A 12,730-nucleotide genomic window follows, 5' to 3' on the forward strand; every position below is an offset into this window, starting at 1 on the left:
AGTATTACATTTACAAACAGTCTTGTGTGAACTCGTGAGTGGGAGGGGGAAAGGTGCAGGGCAGAGGAAATAAGGAAGAAACTGCAGCTGTAAAGCTAAACGTGCTCCAAGCAAACCACAGATGATTATACTGAGAATAAATATTCAAGTTTAATGCCAATTAAAGTAAATTAAACAGATTTTCGAGCATTTCCAACTTCTAATCCAAAAAACAAATTGCATGGTCCTACCAGAAACAGAGGTGGTACAGGCTAGTAAGTTACTTATATGGAATTCAGCTTTCACTTTTGGGTCCATTCTGGATATGGCTTTGCTGTAACCACCAGAATTCGACACAACTTCAGAGTAAAACATAGCCAATTGAAAAAGGAAAAAAGCATACACAACAGTTGAAGCTACACTGATATCCTATTCAGTGTCCTGGTTGCTTGCAGGTTCTCCTCTCACCCATTAAGCAATGCAACTACCATAAGAGATTGCACCAGTGGTCACAGGCGACAAACGTGTTCTATCTAGCAGCAGCTAGTATTAAACTGTTTCAAGGACTTTTTTTTTTTTTAAAAGCCATTGACAAGTTTTAGATATTTAGAAAAATCACAAGCTGCACAGATAGGAAGTTTCCTGGGCTTACCAAACTACCAACTATGCTTGTTTTACAGTCATGCGCAGCTGTAAATGCTTCTAAAAATGTAATTCTAGATAAACATAACTACATATGTTTTATAATCCACATTCAATCCTGATCTGAAACCTGTTAAATCCTTGATATAATTGGAGAATTGCAAAGTAAAAATAATCAGTCACAAAAGATAATTGCTATGTCTTTCAGTTCCACTGAATGGTCCTTTATTTTCACATTGAAACAATGAAATTATACAGCCAAAATATTTTTTTAAGTAACATCTTACTTCTTGATTGCAATGCTTCACATTAAACATTCCATCCTATGAGAAATCCTGCCATTCTCTAAGTGATTTTAAAGCCCTCTTTAGCCACTCCTTTCTTTTCTATACCAATTTAGATGATTAACATGAAAATTACCGGGAGACTAGAACCGCATCTAATTTTAACCTGTCATTTTACAGAATTTGGTCTTTGCAACAGGTTTACATAAGTGACCCTGTCCAAGAAAGGCAGTGTTAATGTTTCCCCCACAGGTGTTTAAAAAACACCTGGTTAAAAAAATGGTCAGAGGGCACCTACACCACAGACTTTTATCTTACTTGAAAGCATGACATCTTTATGATATGTCTACATCTACTGTGCATAAGCCTCAATCTTAATTCGAAGCAGAGCTACTCAGAGAACTATGGCTATAGCTAAAATAACTTCAAATACATAAAGTTTGTTCCTACATTAGCACCTAACCATAACAACTTCTACCTACCTCTCCTTTGCCCTACAACCCAAATATTTTTTAAATTAGCAATTTTCTTCACCACCTACAAAGTTTTGCTGCTAGAAGTTAGTATTAGGTGGTAGTTTCCTCCCATGCCAATAAAAACAACTGACATATAGTCTGGTTTTTGAGTATATGGGAAGAAGTATGACTTCAAAAAAATGCTAGAGATATGAACAATCCTACATCAGAGAAACCAAGCACTTCACAAATACGAAAAGCAAAACTAACCTTAGTCTCCTTTCCCTTTTTCTTCCCACTTGAAGGTCCTTCACCGTTTTTAATTTTTTCACTCTTTTTCGCAGTCTCACATTCTTGTCGCTTTCCAGGAGATACAACGCCAAAGAATTTCCGGATATCCTAGTAAAGGGAAAACAGATTTATAAATTTTTAAATACAGATAGCTCTTAGAAGTTTCATACTACAAAACAGCAATGCATTTAAATTACTTTCTCAGCCGCGCCTTTATAATATTCATTAATCTTGAAATTTTGTTTACAATTAAGAAAACAAAGACCAGCTAGTTAAACATAGCTGCTCAGACACCATGCCACCTTTCTCTTGTCTTTGAAACATGGAAAAAAGTTTATTTTTCCCTTAGTTGGACATCTTCACCAACACACACTTAAAAACAAACTTCCATTAGCGATGAAATGCAGTGACTTAAGACAGATGTATAATTAATCTTTTTTTCCCCAATTAATCATCATAAACCTAGCCCAGAGCATTTCTATAGTTAAAATGATCAACACTGGTATGAAGCAGTGTCCAATGTGAAAAAAGAAAAAAGCACCAAGAGCTAGAAAGCAGTCAAGTACTTGGACGTACTGCATCCTCTACCTTCTTATAAATTTAGGACAGTAACTCTCATCTCACTAAAAAAATTAGCCAGCAAGAAACAGATTAAAATTTAAATAAAGAGAAAGAACTTAATACAAAGAGCTCCAAAAAGTCTATTTTGTAACCTTGTTTTATTATCTGACCACAGTACAACCATAAAAAGCTTTCTAAATATGGAAAATCAGCAGCTGAAACTTCAATTTTAAAAAGCACTATTGTACACACAAATCTGACTTCTATTAAAAAAACTAATATTTCCATTTTATTAAAAAGAAATTGAGAAAACACATACCTGATTAGCATTGCTACCTCCAGGGGTAGCAGCCATTTTAGAGAAAGAAAATACCACATATGGCCTAAATATATAGCAGGTAAAGGGTGTGGCTCAGGACTATATTCTACCCAGCTGATAGCTGTTCCCCATCATACAGTTCATCTGGGTGGTTTTTGATTATTACAGGCAACTACAAGTAAAGTAGTAAATTCTTAAGAAATCTCCGTAGTCTGATTGACAAGAAGGTTCTTGTTCTCTTATCAGTCAGCTCCCTGGCAGCTTGGATTTGGATTATCAGAGCCCATAGGGCTTAAGATCAATTGAGTATGTAATTTGAAAGCATACAGAAAATATGGGACATGTATAGATTTATTTAGTATATTTAGCTTAAAACAATTTTCTAGAATCAGAAATGTTGTTTCCTGTAAAAATTTAGACTCTTTATGTTTTACCTGCATATAATAATATGGATTCAGCAAACAGACAATGGTAGACTGGGAAGCATTCTTCCCTAATGAGACTTCACACATTTCCATATATGGAATTTATCCCTTGAGGCATAAATTTTCAACACTCAGCAGCTACATATTCCAAAACGGCCTCCCTATGTTAACACAACTCGTTCTATCCTCTGGACGCAAACTGTACTTCAGTCCTCCGGAAGCAGCTTTTTTCCTTTTATTTTTACATGCTTGTGTTAAGCAGTTTTTCAGAAAATACTGTGAATATAAAAGCACACAAGCCACCTAGAGGTTTCTGGGTAGTAAATTTTAATTTTCCATAGTGACCATCTACTTCTGAGTGACTACACTACACAGCCCTAAGCTACAAAGGAAAACTGTCATCATGTACAATCTTCTTCAATCTTCAGAGTTATAAATCCTCCAATCTTCTTCAGCTATCCTGCTCTTTAGAAGAAAAGGTAACCTTGTTAGCCACTGCTGGACTATAACAGATGGTGAATTCAGAATTGCTCGGGAGAAAAGCATGCCACAGTGCAACAATAAAGTTATCTTTTAGTGAAGCTTTTATCCAAGATTCATAAGGGACAGATTTTTTGTGCCATTTATTAAGAGATGCCAGATAAATCCTTAATTCATTGCATAACTAATTGCAGAAATGAAGCAATATAAGTATCTATCAGACTGATTCCCATCCTGCAAGTTTGAAGACTATTTATTAAGTATTATATAAGCTTAGATCCCAGATAGGATCACTTGCCTCAATTCTGGGTTTATCTATTTAACATTTAACATACTCTGACTGACCACCTTATTACATAAAATGCCATGCATATATATTAGTTCACCAGGTGGCAAAACTGCCTATGTTTAGCTTTTATCTGTGCTCATTCAAATGAGAAAGGTGTGTACCAATGTAACTGGCAAGTTTCCTTCCAGGACGTTCCCCCAAAAACCACAGGAGTCATCAGCCTTGTGTATCCTGGAGATACACTCAGCAGCATGGCTGTCCAAGGTGGTGCCCTTGCCCAAAAGGCTAAAATTAAAGAGGCAAGGCTATATTAGTGTGGCTCCCCATGGGTGCTTCAGCAGCAGCAACAGGACAGGTAACTTTGAGCAGTTCTACCTAAGAGGTGGAACTAGGTAAGAATTTCTGATCACGCTCACTAAATTAGGGGGGTAGTTGATGCATAGCATCTGAATAGCCTCAAAAGCTGTGTTCAGGTGCACTGCTTCCTGCTAAGCTATCTTAGTAATTGTATGATCTCAGTAATGGCTATGCCATCTAGTTCTTGCCAGTTCTGACTACTGCTTCAAATCCTCCATCTTATGCAATAACAGGAAACCATAGCAATTAATCATGTCAGGTTGCAAGTTTTCTCTTGAAAGTTTTGTATCTGTCTGTTTTACTCAGGAGAAATAACACGAATAGAAACTGAAACCTATTTGTTAGGTACAAAGACTTGAAGAGTTTGTCAGGGTGACTTTTAAGACTTTAGTAAATAAAGTCAGTTATAAAAGTCATAAACACTCCATACTGTTTTTTTCCCTGCATTTCAAAAGCATCCTAAACCAAAGATCAACTACTCCAACACTTTGATGATAGAACCATCTCAACCTAACCATAATAGGCACAGTGTTTGTAGAAGACTAGTGTCTAGTAAGGCAGAATACTTTCCAAAATAACATCATATAATTCAGTTTGCACCTCAAAATACAATACAAGATCCAGAAAACTAAATTTCACCAACCTAGCGCAATGACTGCAATAGAAAGTAATGCACCTTATTTCTGAAGTGTGTCCATGAGGGCCTTGCATCAAAAGAATCATATTTATTTACAGTCTGCCTGTTTCAGTACAAGTTTTGTGCAAACATCAGCTCTGACATCTGGTGTGTCCAGAAAAATTGCACTAACTGAAATCAAATGCATAGTATCACTTCAGTGAAACCAGTAATACTCGCTTGGATAACTATACGTAATTAATGTTTACTAATAGTGGTAACTGCAGCACAGGTATACTATAAAGTATTTTTCAAGCAGTATCACAGTTCTAAGTACACACCAGCTGATGCTACAGTTCTGGCCATATGAATGTCTCTCTCAGCTAGAGGCAGCTCAAGTAGCCCTTACTCCCAGTCATTCATTCCCTCAGTTGTACCAGTATAGGTCTCTGCTTGCAAACTGGGTCAGCCCACTAATCTGGGTAAAAAAATAAATCCCTTCTAAGACAAATCAGTTCACTGTGTAACTCTACACACATCAGTTCAGCACAGCTGAGAAGATGCTGCAGAACCAACCTGATGGGGCCTGCTTATGTTTGGGACTACATGAAAAGTCTGTTTGCAAGGGCATGATATTAAATTCCAATATGCTTGTGCTGCCACTACGCACACAGAACAGGCTACATAGTTACTAACATCACTGTATTTTTGCCTCTATCTCCACAGCTGCCAGACTGATGGTTGTACAAGTCTTTTCTCTTCAGCACTGAAAAGAGAAAGGGCTGAGGCAACTCATCCTCTCCCCAAAACGATGGTTGTCTTCTTTCCTTCTAGGAAAGCGCCAGACATTGTGAGATGTGTGACATCCAGAAGACTACATAGAGGGAGAAAACCTTTGTCCCAGGAAGGTGGGAAAGGAAGAAGTAAGTCCTCCAGTAAGATCAGTTTTCTAAAGAGGTGGTGGCAGGAGAACAGGAGCGGCAGACTTGTCCTCATACATAAATTCAAAGTCATCAGCCACCCCTAACAAACCATGAAAATATCACAGTTTAATAGTTTCAGGATTCTTAGTGCTGGCAGACCTCTATCCATACTGTGAAAGACTCAGATTTTACTGCCCATCATTGCTGAGCATTAGGTGTAAGATATAAACATGGTTAAACTCTATGGAGAGTCCAAAACCAAAGTTGAACCTAGCTGGCTTTGAATGGCATTTGTAGCTAAGCCAGTAAAACACTTGCACAGAGACTCCATCTGAGTAGAAACAAATACATCTGAGCCAGAGGTGAAAAGGGGATACCATCTTATAATGGCTGCATCAGTGAGCAGCACTTTGGAAAGCACACACATAAACATGTATATATTTATATTTACAAACTCTTTACATCCTACTGAGGATTGCATCCTTCATTATTTATAAACAAGTGTCTACTTCTACACTTTTAAGTTCCTTTTTCCCACTTGAATTGTTTTTCTGCAAATACTGCACACTGTCCAATTCAGCCGCAGGAACGCCCTCGTGTATGCTCTTACTGAAATTAAAGGAAGAGTTAAAACTTCGGCAGGCTGCGTTTAGAGAGAGAGGTCAGCTCGTCCGCCTTTCCCCTCCGGACAAGCCCACGGTCCGCGCCTAATTCACCACCCGGTTTCGGGGGGAACCTGGAGAGGCTCAGACTCCTCCCCCTGGGGGCAAGGGCACAATCGCAGGCATTTCCTCGGCCAGGGGTTTATTCTCCTGGCACGCGTGGGAAGCCGGGCCTCGGCCCCTCAGGGTGGGAGCGGCGGGAAGTGCGCGAGCTCTGCTGGAGGCGCGGCAGGGCGGGCGGCCTCTCCTCCGCAGCCTCACAACCGCTCCCGCCCAGGCAGGTCTCTGCCGCTCCGCCGCAGCGCTTGACCTCCGCATCCGGGGCCCTCAGGGGACAGGACCCCGGCTGGGCTCGGCTCAGCCCGCGCCGGGCTCCAACGGCCCCAACGGCCGCGGGGCTGCAGTCACGGGCCGGGGAAGACGCCCATCCGGGCCCGCCGCCGCCGGCGGGACACTGCGCCACGCTCTCTTCCCTCCCCCACCCGGGGGAGAACCGCGGAGGGAGGAAGGGGGGCGGCCCCCCGGTGCGGCGCGCTCACCATGCTGCCAGCGGCGGGTTATCTCGCTAGCGGGACGCCTCCGGCTCCATGCCTCCCGCCCCCCCGCCTTCGCGCCAACTCCCGCAGCCCGGCGCGCGGCGCTGCCGTCACAGCCGCGACGGGCGGGGCGGTGGCACGGCCCGGCGGGGAGGGGCTGCGGCCGCTGTGCCCCCGCGGGTGCTGGTGGCGGCGCGGGCCCGCGGCTGCCTCCCCTGCCCGCCCGGTCTGGTCCCTTCTCCCTCCCCCCCCGCCTTCTGTGCAGGCCTCAACGGCTGGTCCCCCTGCAGCGGCGGTTTAACCGCTTTTCACCGCTCCACTGAACCTCGGCAGGAAGCCTGGGCAGCTACTGCCGGTTCTGGCCTGTTAGTAACGGGAACGGCCATGGAAGCTCGCGTCAAAATGGTGGGGTTATAGCTGCTACAGCTCCACGGGGAGTAGGCGTGTCCTCGGTCACCTCTGACACAGGAAAGCTGCGGTCTTAACGTTTTAAAGAACAAGTGAACAATGCCAGGCCTCCATGAATGGCTTCATCGGTTTTTAATGCACTGAGGCAAACGAAGCATCCCAAATATGTGGACAGCTAATAACACGGCAGTGCAGTCACCATGACTCAGGTCTGAATCAGCACAGCACAGAAAATAATTTCCCTGTAACAAACGTGTCTTGGTCCCTTCTTTCTTCGTTCTTGATTGTGCAGGAAGCATCACGCTGTGGTATTTTCTCCCATGCGTAAAGGCTTCGGAGAGTTCAGAGTCTACATCTGAGGAGTCCAAGAGAAACTGGAAACTTATGCTCCGTCTTCACCCACTGACTGTTTAATTTCTAATCAATTTCTAATGAAATCTTGTATGTTTTCTTCCATTTTTTTCCTCTACTTGCTGAACACTGGGAGGGAATGAACTTGGGCAAACCAAATAAAAACAGTTCCCCTCTCAATAATTACTTGTCTGATGTTTAGATTCTGCCAACCTACTGAATCGCTGATTATTGCTAGTCTTGGAGAAGAAGAGGGGGGACAAAGAGAATTTGTGACATTAAAAATATTGCCATTGATTTAGAAAACTACTCATAAAAAAAAGCAAAGAGGACAAGCTCAATTTGTACTTGTCTCATAGTGCAATTTCCAGTGCTATCATTTGTATACTTTACATATTCACTTCATTTTCTTTTTTTTTCAAGAACTGTCTACTTGGTGGTGTGGTCAAACTCCAGCAAAGATAACTACATAGAGATAAGAGTCAGATCTTTTTGTCCGATCTGAGAAAACATGAATTTTAATGATATCTATTACCATTGCTGTTTAATTCTTTCTATTGGACTTTTAAGTCATTGTAAGACCCTGTTTGTATAGAAATTGCTACTGTTCTTTTGTCAACGCACATGGTCAGGTGGACCATTTATTTTCAACATTAGCATAGCTTGTGAATTTGGATTTCTGCATAAGAAACACATGACAGAGCGAGCAAGTAAACGCAGACCCACAGCACAGGCTGTGCTGTTCAGCCTATTTTGCAAGTTATTGCATATGCACTTAAGTATAATGGCTATGCAAACAAAACTGGTATCACTTTAGAAAAACATCTCCAGCAATATGTTTGTATTTACGTATTTAATTCTCCTTATGTAATTTTAAAGCTGTGCGTATTCCTGATACCAGAACTAAAGAGTAGTTAAAATGGCTGATGTTTGTAAGAGCCAGACAAACTGTTTAAATAATGCTAAAAGAATTATTGCAGGTGGTTATCTCTATTTGTAGTTGATAAAGCTACTTAGAATAACATCCAGCAGAGCAGTATTCTGCTTGTGGGCTTGTGACATGTTCATGTTTCTTGGAAGGCAAGAGTTTAACCCTTTATGAGAGACCAGACTGAATACCTGGAATGACTGTAATTCACTCCTGGGTGTGGTGGAGAGACAGAGGATACCTCTGTTTCTACGTGCATGGCTATGAAACCACTGGAAGTGGGAAAAACCTTGCTCTGCCACGGGAAACAAAACTGAATACTCATTGTATTATGATGCACTTTGCAAGATAAAATGAAGGCAATATCTCTTTTGAGTCTATAATTGATCATGGGTCATGTTTTAAAGGCATATTATCCAGCTAAAAGTACTGCTTTTTAAAAAGTAGCTAAAGTACACTCAATGAATCACTCTATTTACAACTAAGACAAATAATTTTAACAATCAGACTTGTTTTCTACCTTTCTGAAAATCACAGATTATTTGTCTTTTTATGTTGTTATTTTCCAAAATACATGAAAAAATTTGAGATATTAACTCTTGAGCTTTATAGGTTTTTTCCCCTATTGAACAAAACCAGTCCTACTGTTGTTATTATTAGTGAAGGCTTTGTCTTGTTTATTGAGAGAGGAGGAGGTTTGTAAGAAAAATAAATTTTTTTATATTGAGAAATGAAAAATAGTCTGTTTTCTTTTTGTTAATATTTTCCTGTTTATTTTATTTTCAATTTTTTTTATTTTGATATGTTGGTACAAATTTGAAATTGAAATCAACTTTTATTATAACTTTTGAAGCAGTGTGTTATTTATTGCTCTACAAAATCTGTATTTGGAATTATTTGAAAGTTAACTGAAGTATAAAGCAGATAAACTTGTAAAATAATACTGAGATACTTTTGAAGCCCATAAGTCAGTGTTTCTCAAGCATTTTAGGGAACAATATAGTTTGATCATTTAGGAAATCTTTGTAATGGAACAGAGATATTCTGAGCTTCATATATGTCTGAAGGACCTCAGAGGTTAGGAATTGCACTAAAGAGGTATTGCCCTAATGCTGAGATGATTAGGAAAACACAACAACAATATGTTTCCTGAAATTGACATTTCAGGTTAAATTCTATATTTTTTCATAATATTAATAGACATTAACATACTCATTTACTAGATGGTAGGCTCTATTTTGAGAAATCCTGTAAAGAATATTCTGCTTATTAAAGTCCCTAGTTTAAAAAAAAAAAAAAAATCAAATTTGTCTCACATTGTAGAAACAAGAATTAGCATTTTGTTGCAGATCAAAAATTCCAAAAATTCTTTGTAAATCTGTGGTCTAGTTTCTATTTACATTAGGCTTTCTATAGTATCCATCACAATTATGTGTCTTTAGAAAAGACTTGATCCCAGCTCAAACAGTTTTTGCTGTATAAGGTAAAGGTATAAGGTAAAGATAAGTTCTTGATTTGCGTCACACTGTTGAGGGCAGTTACATAAGTTGTGGTTTTTTGAGCACCTACCACTAGTAGGGCTGAGCAGCTGATGTTAATGTAAACATTACACTTTTTCAAAGTGAACTTTGTCTTTAGTTCTTTCTTTTCTCTCAGTTTGCGTATCTAGGCAGAATGAATGCATCTTAACTTGGATACTCAGCCTAACATTGCAGACATTCAAAACTCCTTTCGACTAATATCTTTGTCATTTCTGCAGATGAAAGCCCAGGTTTTAGAGCCAAGCCCCTAAAACAAGGAGAATACGTAATCGGCAGTCAGGTGAAAAGTTGGTTTCACGATTTGAATCACTTGCCTTGGCAGAGGCAAAGATAGAAAAGGAAATTTGGTAGCTAAGAATTGAACTGAATAATCATTAGGCTTCCCCACTACTGTAACAGTAATGGCAAGTGCCCTGGAGACCACAGCCTCTCCCAGCCTTGATTCATTCTGAAACCAGATTCATTGAGTGCGTGGCCGGAGGCAGGAAATCCCACGGTGCAGCATCGTACTGACGTCCATGCACAGCATCAGGGTTGGCGTCTGTACCAACTCTGCCGCTTGAGCTAGTGGAATAATTAATTCCTTTCTCTTCCCCTCCCTGTGCACCTTCACTTCTCAACAGCCCCTGATCACATCTCGCTCGTCTGTGCAAATTGTTTTCCAAATTAGCAGTCACAATATTTCCTTTCCCCAACTCCTTGCTCAACTAATCAAAATCTTCTTCCAAATTCAAGTCACTATATGACTCTCATCAGTGAAATTGTTTCCTCTTTAACTTCATCCAGTAACATTAGAGCCCAAACAGTGAAATGTGACAAAGCAATAATAAACTGAATTCAGAGTCTTGTACTGGAAAACATTTTCAAACCTTGATTATAGCATGGTCCCAGTCATATCAGTAATAAGGGAAGATACCCAGTTCATAACTTTGTCCAGAACAAGCATCTGGGAGCACAAGTGTCTGCTGCATCTTTCACATCTCATGCAGATGCAACACATGGCCTGCAATGAGATGCCAGTGGTACTAACTCTGCTGTAGGTAGTGGGGAGAAGCCTATTGTCTTTACCTTGTCAATACATAGCCGAAGTGTTACAGAACTGTCGTGGGTGCTTTGAACTTAAACGTCCGGTTATCATGGTAACTAACTGCTTTAGAAGTATAGTGGCATCTATAATGACTTGTATTTGGGTTTTCTTTCATAAAGTAGATGATACATACAATCAAAGCTTTTAAATGTTAACGTAGAAGGGTTATGTTCATGCAATAACTATGCAAATTAGCATTTTAAAATGCTATTCCATAGAATAAAAAAGAAACATGTCAGTATATACTGTAGACCAACTTGGTACAGTCTCTATCTACGCCTCTCTTTCCCAAGCTGCCTTTGGTAGGATCTTGGCTGAGAAGAGTGGATCAGTTACTTCAGGTAGTTGAGGGAGTGCTGGGTTTGTTATGTGGGACAGACTCTGTTAGATGCACGGCTGCCGCACCAGCAGGGATCTGCAGTGCAGAAGATGTCAGTGGGAGCTTTCTTCTTCATCTATGGTGAAACTGTTTCTTGTAAGGCGCTGCAGATAGATGCTTACAAACATGCATTGAGGTTTTGTTGTTGTATCGTAAAACCAAATAAATAAAATGTCTTCCATCTTCTATTGATTAATCAGCTTTACTGTTAGACTAAAGGTATGTCTCAATGGCATTATGCAATGCTGCAAGCATGCTCTCACAGGTAGCAGAGCAGTAAAGCGGCAGTAGCCCAGCAGTCCATCTGGACTTTCACGTCCTATATGCCCGCAGGGCTAATTCGTCCAAGCAGAGTGCTATACTTAGGTGGTAATTTGTTCCCGTGTTCAGATTTCAATGCGTATCTTTCTTGCATTTCTTTACACTGCTATCTTGTTCCACAAATGTCTTCAGCAGCTGTGGTCTATGTGTGGATACACTTTATATTACTGTACCTCAAGAAAAGCAAAAATGGCAGGCATCAGTCTTACTGTATTGAGTGAATTGACTATATCTCAACACATGTAGTTTTGCTGTAATTTGAAATATGTTAAAAGATGAAATTATATTGCATAACTGCTCTGTAAGGTATTTGCTGTACTGATGCCCCAGCTGTGTACACCAAGATTGTTAAATTAATCAATACTGAAATAGCTTCTTTTGGGGCTAATTATCTTTGCTAATTGTGTTTATTTGAAGAAATCCAGGGAAATTGCTTAAGGACTGGAACAGACCTCTGTCAATTTTGTACTGCTGCTGTACATAGAGCCGTACAGCAGACTTTTATATAGGACAGAAAAACAGTTGCATGTGTTTGAAAAAAATATTGACTTGCTTTGCGTTTTTATGTAATTAGTGGGATGTGCATATATTTCTTGTCCACAACAAAATTTCCCACGAGTCCAGGGAGAATTTTTCAGCAGAAGTAGGATGTTTGAGCAGGGCAGGACTGAGGAAGGACGCACTGCCCTTCCAGCCATCCAATTACAGACAGGATAAATCCCCTTTTAATTGGACACTATGGAGTCTGAATTATATTTCTGGCACATTTCCTCGAAATACAGCTGCATGAGGAATAAGGGACGTCATAGCTCCTTAGCACCCTCTGTCACCTATATTCTCCCACCCGAATGATCATTTAAATAATGATAAATTAGTTCCTGGCGTTTTTATTGTTC

The 12,730-nt window shown here is 40.2% G+C and overlaps 1 protein-coding gene across 3 annotated transcripts in view; it reads right to left on the reverse strand.

Moving 5' to 3' along the window:
• The window catches only part of RFC1 (replication factor C subunit 1), a 42,580-nt gene extending 35,647 nt beyond the window's left edge, over positions 1-6,933 (reverse strand). For all 3 annotated transcript variants that reach the window (XM_075148942.1, XM_075148941.1, XM_075148940.1), the window contains exons 1-2: positions 6,823-6,933; positions 1,631-1,759 (exon numbers count right to left, since the gene is read on the reverse strand). In XM_075148942.1, coding sequence (XP_075005043.1) covers positions 1,631-1,759; positions 6,823-6,825 — 132 coding nt within the window. In that variant the 5' untranslated portion in view covers positions 6,826-6,933. The remainder of the gene's footprint in view (positions 1-1,630; positions 1,760-6,822) is intronic.
• Positions 6,934-12,730: the final 5,797 nt, after the last annotated feature.

This window comes from Calonectris borealis, chromosome 4 (genome assembly GCF_964195595.1).
Source record: "Calonectris borealis chromosome 4, bCalBor7.hap1.2, whole genome shotgun sequence".
In the NCBI taxonomy this organism is placed as follows: Eukaryota; Metazoa; Chordata; class Aves; order Procellariiformes; family Procellariidae; genus Calonectris; species Calonectris borealis.